At 44.7% G+C, this 22,382-nt stretch overlaps 1 protein-coding gene across 2 annotated transcripts in view; it reads left to right on the top strand.

The window, feature by feature from the left end:
* Window positions 1–1,439: 1,439 nt before the first annotated feature.
* ERN1 (endoplasmic reticulum to nucleus signaling 1) overlaps window positions 1,440–22,382 on the top strand; it is an 83,150-nt gene continuing 62,207 nt past the window's right edge. For both annotated transcript variants that reach the window (XM_049637645.1, XM_049637644.1), the window contains exon 1: window positions 1,440–1,693. In XM_049637645.1, the coding sequence (XP_049493602.1) occupies window positions 1,649–1,693 (45 nt within the window). In that variant the 5' untranslated portion in view covers window positions 1,440–1,648. The remainder of the gene's footprint in view (window positions 1,694–22,382) is intronic.

The following is a 22,382-nucleotide window of genomic DNA, read 5'->3' as shown; positions in this document are numbered from 1 at the left end:
AATCTTAGGCTGTCCTATGAGCAAGTTAGGAAAAATCAGAGAAGTTGCTATCCCCTTGTCTTTTCTTCCAAAGATATGTAAATGTGCTGTGAATCTTACTTTATATTGTAACAAACAATATGCCCTCTCTGTCCACTTCCACCCAAGAGGAGAGCAGCATGGACCCAGTGACCAAATTCAGGTTAATAGTCCATAATCCTCAAATAGATCTTGTATGAGCCTTCAACACACCCAGTCCCTCCAATGGGTTATGACACATGTCATCTCTAGCTTCACCAGGTCACATCTACTAAATGTCACATAAACACAAGACACAGGCTGCTGAAATGGTTTCCTTCTTTGCTTATAATTTTTGGCGAATGACTTGGCTGTGGTTTATTCCAAAAGGCATTGATGGCTGTGGGACGTGACTTGAAGGAAATTGTTGAAAGGGAAGAAAGGGGCCTTCGGACTAGCTGAGGCACAGCTGGAGGACCCCAGAGCTTGTATGCGCATGGCAGAAGTGTTGTGTTTGCTGGAATCCCTGCCAGCTGCTGACCCTGGCTCTGGAGGTTGCTCAAGATTCCATCACGACGACTGGGGGCGCCTGGGTGGCGCAGTCGGTTACGCGTCAGACTTCAGCTCAGGTCATGATCTCACGGTTTGTGGGTTCGAGCCCCGCTTCGGGCTCTGTGCTGACAGCTCGGAGTCTGGAGCCTGCTTCGGATTCTGTGTCTCCCTCTCTCTCTGTCCCTCCCCTGCTTGCACTCTGTCTCTCTCAAAAATCAGTAAACACTTGGGGCACTTGGGTGGCACAGTCGGTTAAGCGTCCCACTTCAGCCAGGTCACGATCTCGCGGTCCGTGAGTTCGAGCCCCGCGTCGGGCTCTGGGCTGATGGCTCGGAGCCTGGAGCCTGTTTCCGATTCTGTGTCTCCCTCTCTCTCTGCCCCTCCCCCGTTCGTGCTCTGTCTCTCTCTGTCCCAAAAATAAATAAAAAACGTTGAAAAAAAAAATTAAAAAAAAATCAGTAAACACTTACAAAAATTAAAAAAAAAAAAAAAAAAAAGATTCCATCACGACGAAAAGACGAAGCGGGGGCTCGGAACACCCGGCACCGCCCGTCTCCTGACCTTTCCCCTGGTCAAGTCTTACGAAGCGGGTCTCTCGGCGGGGTTGGTGAGACGGTCTGGGGAGGGGGTGCACCCGCGTGGCGGGATTGCTGTTCTCCTTCAGCCCTCGGAAAAGCTCCCTGTCTATATCGCTCAGGGCCCCTAGACGCCTGACGCCCAGGCCTGATCCTTCCCCCCAGCAACCGGGGCCGCGTGACGCCCAGCCAGCAGGAGGCCAGCCCCGCCCCGGACCCGCCCCTCCAATAGGCCCCGCCCCGAGCCCGCCTTCGGGCCCGCCCCCCTCGCCCAATTTTGGGTCCGCCCCCAGGCCGGCCCCGCCTCCTGCCCCGCCCCGACCGGAAGAAGCGGCGGCACCCGGTGCTTATAGGGCAGGGCATGGGGGTGCCGCCACCGCCTAGTCAGCTCTACGTCGGCTGAAGTCCTGCCGCCGCGGCGCTGTAGTCGCGGCGCCCCCGCCCCGTCCTCTGCCTGCCCGCCGGCCCGCACCGCCCCCCCGGAGCCGGCCGGCCGGGCCCGGAGCCAGGCCCGAGTCCTCGCCATGCCGGTCCGGCTGCTGCTGGCGCTGCTGCTGTCCGGCCTCGGGGTGAGTGACCGGGGAGCGTGGGGTGGGGGACAGCGCGTGGCGGACCGGGGTCCGAGTTGGGAGCGCGGCGGCGGCGGCCCGAGGCCCCGCGCGTGCCAGCGGAGGTTCGGGCCGGGCGTGGGAGACGGCGCCGGGCGGGGAGCGAGCACCTCCCGGCCGGCCGGAGTGGCGGCCGCGGCCGGCCCCGCCGAGGCGCACGCCACCCGAGGGGCCTGGCGGGTCAGCGCGCTGTCACGGGCAGCGCTTCCCGGACCCCGTGCGCTCCAGTACAAGTTTGTGTCGTCCCGGCGGCACCTCGGGGCCTCTGGAAGGCCCCGCGCGCTTGGGAGGCCATCCCACCTGCCCGACCCTTCCCACAGGTAGGCGCCGCCACTACCTGCCGGAGGCCGTGGGGCAAGGATGCAAAAGGGCCGTGTAACCGAAGGGCAGGGAATGTCTTGCGTTTATAATCCTGGTTTGAACTTTTAAAAATGCGAAAACTTTGGGAGGCACATGCAACTGGGAATGGGTAAGCATTTTTACCTGTGAGCTTGATTCTGCTTACCTGCCTCGCACGTTTCTAGGTCTTCAGAGGCAGGAGGCTTCCAGCACCAAGATTTCGTTAAGCAGGTTAAGCCGAGGGATTTGCCCTCTTTTTAAAGATCGCTTGTGGGACCGCGCGGTAAAGCCGCTTCAAAACTTTAAATGAAAGACCGTCTCCTTCTGGGAGAGCGCGGTGGAGCTGTCTGAAACGCCTTTTCATCTTTTCCTGGAGAGAAGCTCCTGGATTACACTTATTTAACTGTTTAAGGCCTTTACTCAGGCTATGGATTTGGGCCCCATAGCTGGGGAGGACATTTTGTGGACAGACCTGGCTTTTTTTCTTCTGGTTTGAAGAACCTAAATTAGTGGTTTAAAAAAAAAAAACAAAACACAAAAACGCATTGTTCAGGATGTGGGATATGGTACACTGGCCAGGTTCTGTTTAATGACTTCCAGTATGTACTCTTTAATATGGTATATCATGTACCAGCTGTCCAGATTGACACGAGTGTACCTAAGGGCCACAGTGTGAGCTCCTCGGAGGTTATACACTTTTGGTAAATAATAGTCAGTGCTTTTGGAGTAACAAGAATTTGGAAACAGATGAAGTAGAATATAGAAAATCATCTTTTTCAGATTTGGGTGTTTTTGTTTGTTTTTAAAGGAAAATTTGTACATACTTCATGATAGAACTCATGTAAGTTAACTTTTTCTTCCAATTCAAAAAAAAAATCCACTTTCACAGCTAGGGTCATGTTTTGAACTTGAACACTTGGCCTTGAATTGGTTGACTGTTGTTTGGTACCTGTTCATAAATAAGAGTATAAACAGAATGACCAAACAAATGATATGGAAATCGATCATTTCCTATCACAGCCTAGGTATACATGGGCTTTGGGTTTTGCTACATATTTCCATTGGCTGTTCTTTGATGGATTCTAGTATTTTAGTTATTGAGTAACTTAGAGCCAAAAATAACTATTTCGCTTTAGTTGGGACTATAGTTTCAGTTTGTGTAAATATTTCCAAATTGTATTTAGAAATCCACCCTTCTCAAAGTTCATGGTAAAATATCCCAGACCCTTATTAAAAAGTTACATTTTAGTATAACTGCTTTGTAAGTAAAACGTCAGAATTTCACTCCCAGAATTATCTACCAGTAAAAATTTTGATCCCCAAACAGAGTGAGAATTATTATTTTAAATTCCAAACGGAACTCATTGCTGAGTTTGCAGTTAAACCAGGTCCTGCAGAACCCACTGGTTGTAAAATTGGACAAACCTGAGTTCAAACTGGTCACTTGCTAGCTGTGCCCTCAGGCAAGTTATTTTGCTTTTTAGAGTCTGTTTCCTGATATGCGAAATGGGGACAGCCAGCACATGTGAAGGCGCCTTGCATATCATAGGTAATAAATGTAAACTCTCCCCCCACCAGATGCTTTTCACTGTCATTATTTTTGTTACTGCTATAGTGTACCTCTAGGAGGAATATTTTTCGATGCTATCTCTCTTTTTTAAAGGTTTTAGTTTATTTATTTCTTAGGAATCTCTACACCCAACATGGGGCTCCAACTCATCACCCTGAGATCAAGAGTCGCATGCTCTTCTGACTGAGCCAGCCAGGCACCACAGTGCTCTTTGCTTTGATTGATGAAGTAACTAGGGCATTGGAGGCAATACTGTGATTTTTTTATTTTTCAAGAGAGTGTGACTGATTGAGCCAGACATTGACTCATAGGCTGAGACTCTAGGCTACCATATCCAAAATGCAGTGACATCGGTGTTGTTAACTTTAGGCTGTCTTTTGTTCATCCAAATTGTGCATATTTAGTGAGTGTTTTCCCTCCTTCTTAGACCTGGATCTTGTGTCTAATGTTGGTTTGTGTTACATTATTGCTGTCTTCTAGTCCTCATTTAATGGTGTTGCCACTTCTGTCAGGTACCAAAGAGATCCGCAGCATGGGAGGGAACATGCTTTCTTCAGCTAGAATATATACAATTTCTTTTGTTCAGCCAGTGTTTTGGCTTTAGAGGAGAACAAACAATGTCACCGAGAACTAAGGGCCACGTATGTACAGAAACACGCTAAGAATATCATCGGAGTCTTAACTAGAAACGTACTTGCTTATCATTTACTCAGATAGTTATCACTTGCACAAATTATCCCACTAGGAGATATCAAGTATTTATACTGAGGCCATGAGGTGAATGTTTCATTAAGCTCCTATCAGGACTGCCGATCATGAAATTGGACTGTAGTTGTGCACGTGTGTGTATTTTATGTCATTAACTTGCCTGGCCATTGGGCTTTCCACCGTAATATAGCTTCTCAGGGCGCAAGAGAAAATGTATGAGAGTTCCTCTTGAGAGAGTTCAACAGTAGACCATATTCCTGAATGTAAAACTGGTGAAGTACGCAAAGGTTTCTTGTCTGGACAGAATAGTGCCACCTTCATGGCCCTGGGAGAGAGAGTTATTTGCCCACTTCGGATTTTGACTCCCATTTTTCAGGTTGAGGAATCTTGGGATAATGATGTCATTTTTCACTGGAAACCTCTGGTTTGGGGATCCAAAGTAATCTTTAGGCTCAGTATTGTCCACGTGTTAGAATGATCAAATGTGCTCCTAAAGAGATGATATAGGTGGGAAAGATGCAATGTATCATTTTAATGGATTCAGTTTTCATTATGCACAAATAACTCGGGGCCTGTAACCTAGCAATATGATTAGAGTGTGGTGCTGATTAGAGTGTGGTGCTGGCTTTAAAAACAGGGACAGTGAATCATAGTTTGTGAATAATAAACGTGCTGGTTGGCTGTATTTCCCAGGGGTTGGGGATTTTTTTTTTTTTTTCTTTCTATCTTTATCTTCACCTATATCCCATGTTTGGTGGCAGACTTTCCTGCCTCAGAGCAACACATTCTTCGTGATGTTTAAGTGAGTGCAGCAGACAAGAAATGGACTGGGGAAAGTAGAACTTTTAAATGTAATCATAAGCTCCCTGTTTGCATTTTTTCAAAAGTTTTTTAAGTTTATTTATTTTGAGAGAGAGTGCGTGCACGCACAAGCAGGGGAGGGACAGAGAGGGAGAGAAAATTCTAAGCAGGGTCTACCTGTCAGCGCGGAGCCCAACTTGGGGCTCCATTTCACGAATCATGAGGTCACTACTTGAGCCGAAATCAAGAGTGAGAGGCTCAACTGACTGAGCCAGCCAGGCACCCCATGTTCTTTTTTTTTTTTTTTTTTTTTTTTAAATTAAAATTAAGTAAGCTCTACACCCAATGTGGGGTTTGAACTCACAACCCTGAGATCAAGAGTCCCATGCTGTACTGACTGAGCCAGCCAGGCACCCTCTACATCACTTCTGATCATCATGTGATCTTTGTTCATGTGCAAACACACAGCAAATACCACAGTATAAAAATATGTGTTCTATATTTATGTTCTGTTCCTCCTCCCCCCCCCCCCCAAACGATTAGGACATTTTCTGAGTATGTCATTGAATTTGTCACTTTTACCAGCACCTTAGTAAACAGCCATCCATGCCAAAAGCATTTGAGCCTTCTGTGCCCAGTCTGAGGTTGGGGACAAGGGTCATAACTGACCAAGATCGATATGGTAGTAAACCATGCCTTGCATAGTGACCACCCTACTGGGGTCATATAAATTGTTTCCAGTTTTCCCATTACTATAAGGAGAGGTGTATTTCCCTTTCTTTAAATCTTTTGTATGTTTGATGCTTTCTATATGATAACATGGGAAGATTTTCAAAAATCCCTCAAAGTAATCATATTTATTATAGAAATGTTAGAAAGCATGGATAAGTCTAAATTAAAAAAATAAACCAAACAACAAACCTGTAATCATACTACCCAAACATTACCTCTAGTAACATTTTTAAGAGCTTGATTGACCTATAATTCACATATCCTACAGTTCACACATTTAAAGATGTAATTCAGTGGTTTTTAGTATATTCACAGAACTGGGCAACCATTACCCCAATCAATTTTATAATATTTTTATCATCCCCCAAAGAAACTCCACACATTCGCTATGACTCTCCATTTCCCACTCACCTCCCAGCCCCTGGCAATCATGAATCTACTTTCTTATCTATATAGATTTGCCCTGGACATTTCAGGTGAATAGAATCTTAATGCATGTGGTCTTTTGTAACTAACTTCTTTCACTTAGCATAGTGTTTTCATCCATGTTGTATTGCTGTTTTGTTCTTTTTTATTGCTGAATAATATTCCATTATAATGGATATACCACATTTTGTTTATCCATTTTTTTAAAACGTTTATTCATGTTTTGAGAGACAGAGGGTGGGGGGGAGGGGCAGAGAGAGAGAAGGAGACACAGAATCTGAAGCAGGCTCCAGGCGCTGAGCTGTCAGCACAGCCCGATGTGGGACTTGAACCCATAAGCTGTGAGAGCATGACCGAACTGAAGTTGGACACTTAGCCAACTGAGCCACCAGGGCGCCCCTGTTTATCCATTTTTAAGATGATAGGCATTTGGTTGGTTGTTTGCCCTTTTTGGCTATTAGGAATAATGCTGCTATGAACATTTGTGTACAAACTTTTGAATGGCTATATTTTTTCATTTTTCTTGGATATATATACCTAGGAGTGAGACTTCTGGGTCATATGGCAATTCTGTGTTTAACCTTTTAAGTAACTGACAGACAGTTTTCCAAAGCACCTGCACTAATTGACATTCCCACCTGCAATGTAGAAGGGTTCTCATTTCTCCACATCCTCATCAACATTTGATACTCTCTTTTTGATTGTAGTCAGCCTACTGGGTGTGAAAAGGTAACTCATTATGGTTTTGATTTGCATTTCCCTAATGGCTGATCTAATATCTTGATATATATCCTTCCAGACATTTTTTTCTGTGCACATATTTGTATAGATAATATTTTTCTTCCCCAAACTGGAGCGTATCCTAGATCTTTCTGTGTCAATAAATTTAATTCTGTAACATTCTCACTGCTGCATACTTCTCTGGATGCATATACCATAATTTGACCATTCAGCCACTTAGATATTGAGGCTGTTTTTAATTTGCATTATAAGCAATGTGATAAACCTTCTTGTTTAAGCATATCTCAACTGCCAGATTATTTCCTTGGGGTAATTTCCCAGTACCAGAATTTGCTAACCTTATTTACTCTTGCCCTCTCCCCCCAGCCCCCAAGCAGTATTGGATGTTTTAAAAAACACAAAACTAACCTTTAAATTGGTTTTATAATAACCATTTTAAAGTAACCCATTTTCTTTTAGCAGTGTGGATTTTAGGTCAAGTGAAAGTGGAATGTTTAGATGTTGTTTTCTTTTCTTCTATTTTGTAGATGTAAATAACCATGGTGGTCTCGCGATGACAACTTATATACCTAAAAGCTGCTGAGAAATGTTTTATCCTGATTTGTTAAGTAACTTGTTTGCAGAGTCCTTTGGTCTGCCATGGTTTCAGATCAGCTTTCTAGCAGATATGGCTCCCATGAGCACCCTGAAATACCTCGGGATGATTCTGTGAGTTTGGTTTTGAGGGTAGCCCATCTCCTGCAGACAAGATTCTTTCTGTAGTTTGTTGTGAGGCCATTAAATTTTTTTTTTTTAAGTTTATATATTTATTTTCTAGGGGAGGGGGAAAGAGAAAATCCCAAGCAGGCTCTGCACTGTCAGCGCGGAGCCTGATGTGGGGCTTGAACCCACGAACTGTTAGATCATGACCTGAGCCGAAATCAAGAGACCCTTAACTGACTGCGCCACCCAGGTGCCCCAGAGGCCATTTAAAATTTTGCCTCAAGACTGTTTATATATAAATCCAGAGTTGGTGCATTGATTGTCCCTTTTGGAGGCTGCAGTTCTTAAAACATATAGCTTGTCCACACAGCTGTTTTTCCTGGGAAGACTCAGGTAGCACTTGACAGTGGAGTAACATGTTTGGTGGTGCTTTGTTTTGTTTTTCCTATAAACATACCTAAACTGATTCATCCAAAGAAACGTCATGTCTTTCCAAATAATCACCTCTTTAGGGGTCAGGGGTCATGTCATACGGATCAGTTTAAAAAATTTTTGTTTTTAGTTTTACTTTTCAGTATTTCACTTAGGAATTTATTTAACCAGTTTAATAATTCAACTTTAAAACAAAGGAATCCTAAAAAAGGAAATATTTACTTTTAAGCCGGTGATCCTTACCCAATGTGAAACCTTTCCCAGTTTCCTTCCAGTTTTTGCTCGACTGTAACTTCTACATGGTTCACGCTGAAATTTTGATCAAAACTGTTACTCAGACTGATGTATAATTTATTGAGGACACCTGGATCTGATTTTTGGTTTTTAAAAACTAAACACTTGCTATCACTTAGGGGATTCAGCAGTATATTCTTTGAAGGGGATTTCCAAAAAAAATCCACAAATACTGTGAGCATTGGGAGCATATGTGCATAGATGGATAGCCTCCCAAGGTTAGAGTCAGGGTGTCTTAGACTGCTAGAAGGAGTCTTGTGGATCTAGTCCAGTGAGCCTCAGTATTTTCCCCACCTCACGTTAGGAATAGAATGCATATCCATCAGTAACAGTGGGAGTACATTTGGGGCATATGCCATTCCCTCCCCTCCCAAATTGAACAAATGCTCTCTGCCCTTTTCCCCAGAGCAGACAGATGAGGAAGCTGAGGCCAGAGAGGGCTAGTGACCTGTTCAAGGTCATGCTTCAGTGACCTTGCTGCAATGAGAGATTGGGTGTGGAGAAGGACTGGGAAGAGAAGAAAGCAGACTTTCTAGTAAGCTTCAGGAACATGCTCAGATAATGCTTTTGTTCATCCCCTTAGGATTGTGGCCTCATACCCTTTGTTCCAGTACTCGAAAGATGCAGCTTTGAGGGGGAAACACTGCCTTCGCCTGAGACTCTCCATCAGCAAGAAGGACCATTTTTAACTCTGGAGCCGAGTCCAATGATCATGGATAGAGGAGATTCAGGGGCCCTAAGCCTATTTCATAGTTGAAGCTTGTTTCTATACTCAGATCTAATAATATCCAAGCAGGTGCATGTGTTTCAGTAAGATCTTACCCAGAAATGTTTCTGAAATAGCAAAACTGAAAGTTCATATCTTAGAAGCCTTTAAACCAGAGTTGCTCTTCCTTGGTGCAGTCTTTGGTATAGAATCCTGAAAAGATCAAACCTTCTAATCATCAGTCTTGGCCTGGTTTGCCCTTGCAGAGGCCCCTGCCTCCCAGCCAGTTCTGGTACCAGGAAGTGGGTCTGTGGTGACAGGAGAGAGAGTGGCCTTGGCCCTTGGACCACAGTGGAGGGACGAAGGTTAGTTTAGGTGGATTTCAGGAGAGTAATGAGGGAGAAAGGAGGGCGCCAGGAAGGTGCTCCAGGGAGAGAGGGGTATCACTTCTCTTGACATAGAAGGCAGGGACCCTGTCTTGCTTATCTGCATCCTCTGTGGCATTTAGCACGGTGAGTTGGCCATACCCACTGTAGGGAGCACTCAGCAGATAATGATTGAGTATTCCTTTTTGAAGTTTTTTAAGACCAATAAAAACAAGGGGCTGTTTTATCATCAGGCATGTGGGTTGTGGGTTTCATAGGGGGAAGGAGCGGGAGGAAGATGTTCCTGTGTCCTTTAATGGGATCTCATCAATAGTGTTTCTACAGAGGGAGAGGGGTTTCTGGAATCCTTGCACGGGTGGCCATGAACCACACTGTGTGGTGTCCTCTTGATGGGCTTCTCATGTCAGTAACGAGATTAATTTTTCCATTGTCAGACCCCGTGAGATAAATGGTTGGTAATCATTCAAGTCAGTTTCATTTTTCACTCAGCATGATGTTTCATTGTTAAAAAACGAACCTTGATCTAGGGCTGTCCTTTTATGTATAAAACATGATTTCCCTAGTTAGTAGACTAATTTCTAATTATAATTCAAAACCACCCCATTCTCCAGTGGATTATTTTCCCCCCTCTATTTCAGATGAGGGAATAACTGTTCGTCTGGGTTGCAGAAGTGTTTGTCATGGAAACTGAATTTTTTCATACATTTTCTGAACAAACAGTGCTGTCAGAATCCTTAGATCCTGATATTGTCATTGACCTACAGTTGGGTCACAGGTGTTTGTTGACCAAACTGAGTCAGATCTCTTTTAAATTAAACGACCCATGACTCCTGAGGAGCGTCTAAGAGTGAGAGAAACACCTGTCTAGGAGGCCACATCTGCAACTAGGAATGTGTGAAGTTGAGGCAATGCCTCTCAGCCCTGGCCGAATTAGTCATCTAGGGTCACCTGGGGAGCTCATTAAAAACCCTGAGGTGCCACCCAAGGTGACTGAAATCAGAATCTCTAGGAAGGGAGCCCAGCATCCTTTCTTTTAAATAAAATATAATAATTGTATACATATAACTTTAATTTTTTAAATATGTTTTATACATAAGAAGACAGCCCTGGATCAAGGTTCGTTTTTTAACAATGAAACATCAGGGGCGCCTGGGTGGCTCAGTCAGTTAAGTGTCCGACTTCAGCTCAGGTCATGATGTCACAGTTCGTGAGGCATCAGGCTATGTGCTGACGGCTCGGAGCCTGGAGCCTGCTTCGGATTCCGTCTCCCTCGCTCTCTGCTGTTCCCCCACTCGTGCTGTATGTCTCTCTCCTTCAAAAATAAACAAACATTAAAAAAAAAATTTTCACCAATGAAACATCATGCTGAGTGAAAAATGAAACTGACTTGAATGATTACCAACCATTTATCTCACGGGGTCTGACAATGGAAAAATTAATCTCGTTACTGACATGAGGAGCCCATCGAGAGGACACCACACACTGGTTCATGGCCACCCGCGCAAGGATTCCAGAAACCCCTCTCCCTCTGTAGAAACACTATTGATGACATCAGAAGCCCCAGAGGACTCTACTACGCAGCCAGGTTGAGGCTGTCAAGTAATTCCCGTGTCTGAATCCTGGACAGAGCAAGTGTGTTTCCCTGTGCCCTGGAATATCACAGCACCGGACCAGACCGGAGACAGGTTTGGCTCATTTTGTAGAGAAGTTGGAACTGATACGTTCTGCCAGTTAGTGGCAGACCTGATAATGGAGAATTTAGCATTGTTTTTTCTAATACATTGTATTTCCCAACTTTTAAAGAACAGGTAATTCCAAAGGGCTTTTTTTTTTTTTTGAGTACTAGCTACTGAAGTTGCTTTTTCGTCAGCCTCACAGCCCTCAGGGATTTTACAGCAGGTGCACGGGTAGAGGGCCTGACTGTAGAACGCAGGGAGCTGGCCAACGTGTCCTTTTAGGGACTGGTCTCGCATCCGTTGTGACCCCAGCAATCTGAACAGGTGGTTTAGAAGCAAGGGGGACTCTCTTCTAAGTGTCACATTGACCGAGCTGGACCAGATCTAAAATGCTGCTGGAACAATGGTGACAAACGTCAGTAGGATTGGGAAGTCAGTCTTTGATGACAGCTTCTGCATGGGGCTGGGCATCTGACCTAACAGAGTTGGGTGAACCCCGGGACAGGGGCTGTGTTTTCCAGACTGAACTTCATGCCGAAAGGAAATCCCCATTCTGTTCTCCTCAAGTAGATAGGTAGGTGTACTTTGTCATTTTAGCTGTTTTGAAGTGTAGCTTATAGGCATAGTTTTATGTTTTCATGTGTGTTTTGACCCATATGATACACATGTATTTTTTCAGTGAATGGGAGTTGGGAGTTGAGGGAGGGGTTGGTGCTAGCCGGCTAGAAGACTTTGGACAAATGAGTTAGTTCCTCTCTGTTTCCTCATCCATAGAACAAGGCATGGGGGGGCCTGGGTGACTCAGTTGGTTAAGCGTCTGACTCTTGATACTGGCTCAGGTCTTGATCTCATGGTTCGTGAGATTGAGCCCCGTGTCAGACAACATGGAGCTTGTTTGGAATTCTCTGTCTCCCTCTCTCTCTGCCCCTCCCCCACTCGCACGCTCACACGCATGCTCGCTCGCTCTCTCTCTCTCTCTCTCTCTTTCTCAAACATTTAGGAAAAAGAAAAAAAAAAAAAAAACAAGGCATGAAACTAGAAACTCTAAGCTGGCCTATTCCTGAATGTCTTCCCAAATTAGGAACACAATTCAGGTTAAAGTGACTAGTGCCCCCACCATACAGCTTCACATTCACTCCTACCTAGGTGGTCAGAGACGAGAGGGCTACTTTGTTTGAGCCTTCCAACTTTCCTAGCTCCCGAATGTAGTGGATTCCATGTGTTCATTCATTCATCCACCAGTTTTGTTGAGTATATATTATTTGCCAGGCACTGTTTGAGGTGCTTGGGGCACATTAATGAAGAAAACAAAGACCTGTGCCCTCGTGAAACTTCTACTTGGTGGAGAGAGTCAAGACACAATAGCGTGATAAATCCATAAATATATTTGTGGGAAAGTGATACAATTCTACAGAAGGAAAGAAAACAGAGCAGAGCAAGGGAGATGAGGGCCTGGGAGTTGCCCCAGCAGTGGGCTGTGGTTTCATCAGGTTACACTCCCCTGCCCTGTGGGTCCCTCCCTAACCACTGTCCTCTCCCAGACAGGAGCCCTTCCTGTACTCTGAGTGGCATCACATCTCACAGTGTTGGGGTTAATATACAGGTTTAGATTCTAGTTTGTTTCACATCTAATCATCTGAAGGACTGGTATTGATGGCTCCTGTACATTGGAAACTCCTGAGCAACTATGAGGTACTGAGTGTAACTTGCCAATTTTTAATGACAACATAGGAGAAAGTTGAAAATTCTATCAAGGAAATCTCAGAAACCCCCACAACTCAGACAACAGAGCCAGCAAGTCTTTGATTTTTGTGATGGTTCTGTTCCCAAATGTACATGTGCTTGTATGTATGTCTATGTGTGTGTATATATACATATATATATATATATTTTTTTTTTTTACAAACAAAATTAAGTCGTTTTTTTTTTTTTTTTTTTTTCCATTGTAGAAGTATCTATAAGCTCTCCAGATAAATTCAGATACTGCAAGAAAGATGTAAAGCCAGCTTGGGGAATCTGTGACCTCAAAGGCACCACCTTTCTTTGAACAAATCCAGTGACCTCATCCTTTAGTTGTGTTAGGGTTCACTTTCCACTTGCTGTGTTCTGTTTTTGCAGAGCAGAAAACGGTTTCCTTTATGTGTAGAGATTAAGAACAAGTTTATCTGTAGTTCTGGCACTCAGCTGACTGGGAACCAAACCACAGTTGCTTCGAAAAGCAATCCTAAATCATCTTGATCTGACGGTTCAGTACTTGGAAATCTTTAGGGCTTTCGGTGCCTGGGTAAAGTTCAATCACTTATCTGATTTGTGGTTTGGAGAAGACCGAGATCTCCCTTTCAGTTTAGGAGGTGGTTGCTTTTAGCATCTAGAGCAAGAATGTGTGCTTGGGAGTCACCCACTTCCTCCCATATAACATTAGTTGATTTCTATGGTATTTCTTTTCCCCACCCTGAAGCTTAAGTGAATCAGATTATTACTGATTTCCAATGTTGAAATGTTTCGAGATAAGTGGAGACAGTGGGATGTTGAAAGACATCAAGACTTTTAAACTCTCTCAAATTCTTTCATGGGTTTTGGGTGTGTTTTGATTGGTTGGAGCTAGAAGAATCTTCAGTAAAGCCTGAGGATGGACGAGGGCCTGGTAAAGCATGGACTTGTCCCATTTCTGAGACAAATGGCAGCTTCAACCCGGTCTTCTTACTTTGTAGAGTCGGAAACTGATGCCCGGAGCCCAAACCACGACACATGCCCCCGTGCCCCATCTCATTTCCTTTCAGCTTTCCTCACCCAAAAGCGAATGTTGAGCATGTCAAGTTTTTTTAACTTGGAGTTTTGAGAGGATGATGAGCGGGCTTTGGAGTTACAGGAACGCAGGCTTAGGCTGCAGAGTGTGAAGGCCTGAGCAGGGAAGCGTGGGCTTGGAATCTGAGGGAGCTGCTCTGGGCAGGGCCTGAGGGCACTGCCAGGTGCTGCCAGGAGATACGGTTGTGGGGTTCCCGTCTTTTCCCTTGTAAGGTACTGCTTCTCCGATGGATGGTACACTCCTGGGAGGCAGAAGCTTCGCAGGCCTTGGGGCTCCAGTGCCTTATGCATGACAGGACCCCTCTTTCTATGTATCTGGAGAATAAAAGAGCCCAGCCTGGGGGCGCCTGGGTGGCTCAGTCGGTTGAGCATCCGACTTCAGCTCAGGTCATGATCTCACGGTCCGTGAGTTCAAGCCCCGCGTCGGGCTCTGTGCTGCCAGCTCAGAGCCTGGAGCCTGCTTCGGATTCTGTGTCTCCCTCTCTCTCTGACCCTCCCCCGTTCATGCTCTGTCTCTTTCTGTCTCATAAACGTTAAAAAAAAAAAAAAAATTAAAAAAAAAAAAAAAAAGAGCCCAGCCTGGGGGTGGGGTTGGACCGGGTGAACTAGCAAGTAAAATGGACATAGAAGAGTCAGCTGACAGGAAGAGTTGTGAAGCCGGGAGTGCCTGGAAGAGATTGATACATACTTCATATCCTTACCAGCCTTCTTGAGTAATGTGCGACTGTGATCCGGCGACTTCCCTCATTTTATGACAGAACCCCCTGGAATCTGCCTGCAGGAGCAAAAATGGCCCTGGCACTGATCGAGAGGCCTGGGGGGGGGGGGATGGAGCCCCCCGGAAGATGCAAAAGAGAGCAGGGGGCCTGTCTTACTCCTGAGGCTTCAGAGATCCCATGTGCGGTGGCTGCAGAGAGGTCCCTCTGATGAGGGGGTCTCAGCAAGCAAGAGACCTTGTACCGGGGTTTGTTCTGTAGCCGTATTTCGTCACAACAGTCTTAGTTATTAAACCCGCCCATGCGGTTTGGGTGCACTGTGCTCATACTCAGCTGTCAACGCAGCTAAGAAACATTAGTCTAACATCAGTAGAAGTCAAAACACCAGAGGAGACTCGCCTGGGGTGTGAGCACAGACTGTGTGGCATATCAAATACTGCACCTTAGCGGGGAGGGTTTTCTCCTTCCAGATTTGCTTCACACCAATCAGAATAGCACACCTTCCTCTTCTTTCCATCAGCTGCAAGGGTGACAGACGGGCGTGTGAAGAAGGTTCTGATTTTGTGGCCCACTCTGCATGAGTGCACGCTCGGGCTCCTGTCTGCTTCCCCAGCCCCCCCTCGGCCCGTTCCCTGCTCTGCCCTCTCCAGCTGCACAGGCCCACAGGTCTTCACACACAGTAACTTACCTTTAGTCTCAGGGCCTTTGCACAGGCTGTTCCTTCTGCCCAGGCAATTCTTCCCTTCCTTCCCCGCCCTTCCTATAGATCTTGATTCAGATATCACTCCTTCAGGACATCCTTTGACACTGTGATCTTGTGCACCCCCATCACAAGACCAAAGCAGCTTCTCCTGTTAGGCTCTCTTGGTTCCCTGTATGCCCTTTTCATAGCACTTGCTGTAATTTGTCATTCTGTTGTGTGACTATTTGACTAATGCAGTCCCTGATTAGACCATAAACTCCACAAGGGCGGGAATAGATCTGTTATGATTAGATCCTATTGCCTTAGGTAGTTCTTGGTTAATCATACTAATAACAGCCGACACACACATGGTGCTCACTGTATATGAGGCACTCTTCTAAGAACTTCACATACATTGACTCATCTAAATCTCCCAACAGCCCTTTGAAGTAGGTATGATTACCGTGCCCATTTTACGGGCAAGAAAACCAAGGCACAGAGAGCTAAGTGACTGCCGGGATGGTCCGGCTCCAGAGTCTGCCCTTCCAGCTGCCACAGTGTCCTGCCAGGCACTGCATTAAAGCTTAACAAATGGGAGTTGAATTATTAAGCATCATCAGAAAATAGGAGGTACTACGTGAGTGAGTTTCCAGATAATTCAGATACAGCCCCAGAACTTGAAACGTGCTGTTTGGTGAAAATCTTTTCACCAGTTATAGTCTTCTTCCGGCTTAAACACCACAAACCGAACATATTTTAGCCTTTTCTTAATGATTCCAGATTGTCTGTACAGCTACTGTATGCTTGCTGTCTGCCCAGGAGGATACGTAGGGAGCAGTTGAGCTTGTGAGACAGGGTAGATATTCAGGTTTTGAGTTTGTTTAACTTTCTGATGGCATCTTTGGCCCCCACCAATTTCTTAAATAAAACGATCTTCCCTAATATTTACATAACTCTTGTCTTTGACATTCTTAACATTTATTTTGCTTTCTTGGCATTTAAAGAGAGGTCGCTGTCCCTCAGTTTTCAAAAGAAAAAACATTTGAAAGCTTAGCCACCTTGCTCCACAATGCAGATCCCCACATAAGCCACTTTTGTGACTCGGAGAAATCGGCAGTAGGATTGGATGACCTCCAGGTGAGGCAGCAGGTTGATCAACACGGTGACTTTTTAGGAAGAGAGGTCCCTGGGAATGTGGAGCCTGTTGGCAACAGAGTGACTCCCCCCCCCCCCCATCCCTGCCCCGGACGGTCATTTTTCCTTTTTTAGGAGGGAGTTCTGTTCTCCTTAGTGTCTGGAAGGGCTTCTTCCTCGACCCCAAAGGCTTTGTAGCTGCTTGCTGGTAATGCTGTGCTGTGTCTGTTCTCTGCCCACCGCTCAGTAAGCTGGAGGAAGCAGCCTTGTTCCATCGGGACCAGTCCTCTGGCTTCACTCTTGTTTCTCAGCCTTTGGTTTTCACACCACAACTCTGTGGACTTGGTTGTGCCAACACAATCTTCTGAGCAGTCTCTTTTGCGTTTCTGGCTCTGTCCAAATGTGTGAGAATTGCATAGGGATGTTTACATTTGCCTCTCAGAGGAGCCTAGAACACAGGAAGCCTGGCTGAAATGATGGAAATCTGGTGGCTTATGGGTTTTTTCACATGAAAAAGTCAATATTCAGATCTGTGTTTCCTTCCCTTTTTTGTGAGCATCTTATTCTTGCTAGGTGTAGCAGTCCTGGCTTAACTACGTGAGGCTCATCAGTGTGTGTTTGGTTATTAAAATGGTTCTTGCTGTTCAAGGGAGTTGTCCTGTGCTAATCAGTAATGTGTGTTTCCTTGACACTGGCATGAAAAGAATGATTCGCTTCATCAAAGGAGTTGGCAGTGGTCACTATATCATCATCATCATCATCATCAAAGAGCTTTTTTCTTTTCTTTTCTTTTTTTTTTTTTAAGCCAGTGGGACTGGGCTGGGTAAATGTGTATTGCAGGAATTTTTTATGGTGGCCAACCTTTTTCTGGTGTTATTCCCACCCTCTTAGATCTACAGTGGGATCTCAGGAATTTATATCCAGAAAGTTTTTTAAAGACCCCACCCTGTATAATTTTCAGTGCCTTTTGGTATATTGGGTGTCTATGTAGAATCCACAAATTATATTTTGGTCTCCTCTAAAAGCTCCTGCCCCCTTATCAGAGCAGGGTGCTTGCAGATCTTCATCTGCCCCAGCAAAATTCAAAGGGGAGCTCCATGCCTGAAGTAATTTAAGCTTATGGTTCTCGGAGAACCGTGATTTAAAGTAGTAAAATTATAGTGTGGTGTAGTGGGCAAAGGGCCAGACGGAGAGGCGGATGCCTTGGTTCTAGTCCCGTGTCTATGGTTAACTGTCTCTGGTGCCTTGGGCAAGTCACTTTACCCCTCTGGGCCTTGACTTCCTCTCTCTTTTTCATCTCTAAGATGGCCTATCCTGGAAGCTGTAAACGGTCCCTGCTGTTTGATCTGTGTTGTGCGGAGCCATATGGGTTTCAGTGACTGTCCAGCTAAATGGAGAGAAGAACGGGGTGTGGTGCACGGGCCAGTAGAGAATCCTCAAATGTGCTGGGAACAGTGGGGATTCTGTCTAGGGGAAGTCAGGCTGGCCAGGTATCTATCTCAACTAGAGGTGCATTTCATAGTGTTTAACTTCTATTATAAAACTTGGCAACATCTGGGAAGCTTGGGTGGCAATTATGTCATAAACACAGCTTTTTGCAGATAATTTTTATTTAACTAGAGCATTTATTTATCCACTTTCTACTTGACCCCATTCGTTCCCCTCCAGGCGAAAGCAATCTCTAACCAGTATAAAGAGTAAACAATTGACAGTTTCAAATTAGTTGCAATTGTTCGGTAGAAACAATTGACAGTTTCAAATTAGTTGCAGTTGTTCCGACTGAAAAATTTGGTATCTCATTGAGTCCTTTTTTTTTTTTTCCGTTGAAATTTTCGTAGGAGGACTTCCTCATAATATGTTTAACTGCAGATGAGTATGCATACTCAAGTAGATCAAATCCGGCTTTTTTTTTTTTTTTTTGGAGGCTGGTAGTCCCCTACTGCATTTACAGTTTAAGTCAGACCTTTATTAGTTGAGTTTGTTTACGATGCAGCTCCATTAAGGTAAGTGAGCCTCCCAGGTTTCTCAAATTTTACAAGATGTCAACTGCGCTGTTTCTCTTTAGTGAATGCAACGAAGGAATAGCGGCAATACCTGCGTTCTAAATCTCAGCCTCTAAATGATTGTGAAACCTTGGGTTTTAGTTTTCATGTCTATAAATGCCTCAGGACCTCAGGGATTTGATACCACCTGAAACAATAAGGGCTTGTTTCCTTGGCCACAGTGTGCTAAAGGGTTTCACGTAGAACCTTTCATGCCCAATTGTATTTCCTCCTCCCATGGTGTCAATATAAGTTGATGGCAGAGGGACCATGAAGACAAACAGAACTGCCAGCTGCTTGAACTTAGACACTTAGCCTGGGGCCCCAAAGCCAGTTTGGGGGAAATAGAATCACCTGTTGTGAAATTAACATATCTTCACACTCAGGAATAAAGTGGATTTAGGAGGAACCTTTTATCAGAACCATTAGAGGAGTAGCCTAAACTGAAGAATTGTAACTGTCTTGGGTGGTGGTTAATTACACCACACACAAGAATTGCCACAAATGCAAGTTTAACTCTCTCCGTTGCTTAGTTTGGAAACCACACATGGCTGTTCAGTTAGACCTTGCCCTTTTTAGCATCCCATCCAGACATTTGACTCCCATCCAAAGCAAATGTCATGGTTACCTTTATTGACTTTAATATCAGGAAACATAACAGCCAATAGTCTGTTAGAAGGAACTATGTGGTTGATGGATTATTACTGACCTACCTGCAGGTGAACAAAGTATAATAGAGTTTGGAATGAATTTGTAGTAGACTGAGATCATGAAAACAGACACAATTAAACAAGAAAGTCTCTTAATACAATACACTAATGTTTTTGTTCTGTTCTTAATCTTTATCCCAAGTCAGCAGACAGGAGACTGAACACAATGAGTTTTGTGTTATCACCTTGTACAGATGGCCATATAGAACTCTCCGTGTTTGTGAGCAGGTACTTTACTGTTGGATCAGACATGTAAATGAGATGGGAGTTGGAGAGGAGAGTTGGATTAGAATAAAAATCTTTATTGTATCTCTCTAATCAGGCTTTTCCATAAGATACCATAAAATACCCGGTAGGCTTTTGGGAGCTGCTGGCTTAGCCCCCCCTTCCTGATCAGTGAGAGGCTTAAACTCATGTTTTTGTTTGTTTGTTTGTTCTTGTTTTGTTTTTGTTTTTTTCTCATCAAGAGATCTTTAATGGGTGTGTGCAGGCATTTACTGGGCACTGATTTGTGTCCTATGCTGCTTTGGTCATTCTTGATGATTTTTTTTGGCCATCATTTTTGTACAATGGGATCAAATGATATTAGAACACCAGTACTCCATTGAGTACTTTGTAAAGCAACCAGAATTGCAAATAGCCAGGCTTTGTTGAAGTTTATGGTCTGAGGTAGATAATATTGCTATAAATAGAATTATAGACACAAGATGTCCTTTTCTTCAGTATTGTGCCTACCTGGGGACTATGTTACAGAATGCTATTTTAAGGTACTTCTTGCTGAATTGGCCTATTAACTGCGCAGGTTGACGTGTGTGTATGTGTGTGTGTGTGTGTGCACGTGCACACATGTGTAAAGCCCTGTAGGGCTGGTATCCTATTATGGCATGCCAGAAGTGGCTTATTGATCTCTCTTAAACTCAGCTCATCCATCCTGTAGCTTTCTGCTAACTATGAACAGGAGAATAATCCAGTCTGTCTGCCGTTACCCCTCACCTTTACCTTCTTATCCATCAGACACCACCTCCTCTACCACATCCACACATGCACACACACTGTCTTCCCTCCTGTGGCATTGTACATCCCCCACAGAGAATGCCCTTCTCCCCTCTGGGCATCATTGCTAAGGTTAATAGTTAGAAGCTCTCATTCTTTAGCATATTCTAATCCATTCAGAATCTATTATTCTGCATTTGGTGACACGCAGCTTTAACTGGTCTCAAGATTGCATGTGTCCGGGGTGCCTGGGTGGCTCAGTAGGTTGAGCATCTCACTCTTCATTTTGGCTCAGGTCGTGATCCCAGGGTTTTGGAATCGAGCCCTGCCTCGCTCTATGCTGAGCTTGGAGCCTGCTTGGGATTCTCTCTCTCTCCCCCTCTCCCTGTCTCCCGCTCTCCCCCTTTTCCTCTCCCCCTCTTCCCCTCTCTCCCTCTGTCCCACTCCCCCTCTCCCCTGCTCGCACACTCTCTCTCTCTCTAAAATAATTAAAAAAAAATTTTTTTTAAAGATTGCATGTGTCCTTAAGTAGTAAAACAAAAGAACGTGGAAATCTTTCTTATGTAATCCTTCCCTCACTTGGGGACTTTGTTTTATGCCTTACCTGTAAAACCATAATGTGTACATATTAACTAACCAAAACGAACTTGTAAGTCACTTTACCTTCACTTTACCTCTGTGGCCAGCCATCCAGTGGGTTTGAGCCCTGGCAAGGAGCCGCTGCACTGCATAAGGCAGACTGGTTGTTGATGGCAGGTTGTAGTTTTCCAGGAATTTAGGTGCTCACTATGCTGTGTAATAATATTTTATTGGAAACATGCCAGTATCCTTGCTAGAGTTATACAAGCATTGTACTTTTAGTTCGGAGGAATGGTTTTCTTAGCATTAAATTTTTTTTTAATGTTTATTATTTTTGAGAGAGACAGAGTATGAGCGGGGGAGGGTCAGAGAGAGAGGGAGACACAGAATCGGAAGCAGGCTCCAGGCTCTGAGCTGTTGGCACAGAGCCCGATCCGGGGCTCGAACTCACAGACCGCGAGATCGTGACCTGAGCCGTACTCGGACGCTCAACGGACTGAGCCACCCCGGCGCCCCTGGTTTACGTAGCTTCAAATAAATAAAACTAAAGTTTGGATTATGCAATATAACGGTAGTCCAATGAACATAGAGGAAAAATTGGTAAAAACAAAACAAACCAATAGCCTTTGAATATATCCTGGAAATTGGTGTGGTACTCCTAAAAGAAAAAAGAATCATTTTGTTATTAGCCACATTATTGTACTTGAATATTATTATGAATACTGTGGTCTGTTGGAGTGGAGGTGGGAAGTAGAGAAGAGTCACAAAAGATTTTAACTATTTTTACTGCTTCTGCTTATCAGACTAAGCCAGTGCTACAGTGTTGCCATTTAAATTTAACTTTTGGAGATGTGCAGTTGGGTTTGACTTGATTGATTTGCACGCCACCTGAGAAGTGTATGGCTTTCTCGTTCACGGTGGGGCGTCTTCTGGATGTGTGCGTGCACCTTTTTTGTGGGGGTGGGACGCCCCATTGTTGTAAATAGAACCAGCACTGCAACGCTTATCAAGCGTAGATCACTTTGGAGAGCTGGGTGTGAGACGTGTGCATGGCACCACTTCCTCCCCCTGACTTCAAGATGAAAAGTCTGTGCTATTTTTATTAACTTATTTATGACCCTTGTTATTAGGTAGTCAGTTAATGTGTGTGCGGACTATTTCTTGAAATGTGTGTCTGAAACTTACGCATTGTATTTCTTGGGAAGATGCAGCATTTCTGGAAACCCTGATGAAAAGCCTTGGGTTTTCCTCTGTTCTCAATCTTGGAGGCGCTTACAATATGCTTGCCTGCTGTTCTTCCTGGGGCTGGGGGCAGAGGGTGAGTAGGAAGGAGCAGCCACCTCCGTGATAGACATAGCAGCTGAAACCAAGCCTTGGGCTCTCCAGGTACTTGTGAGCTGCCTCCTTGCCTGACCAGTGCTAAGTACTAGTTCCAAAACAGGTGGGTTTTTAAGAGAGGCAGTTTCATTTGTTTCG

Source organism: Panthera uncia, chromosome E1 (assembly GCF_023721935.1).
Source record: "Panthera uncia isolate 11264 chromosome E1, Puncia_PCG_1.0, whole genome shotgun sequence".
Lineage (NCBI taxonomy): Eukaryota > Metazoa > Chordata > Mammalia > Carnivora > Felidae > Panthera > Panthera uncia.
This window is presented reverse-complemented; position numbering and strand designations above follow the sequence as displayed.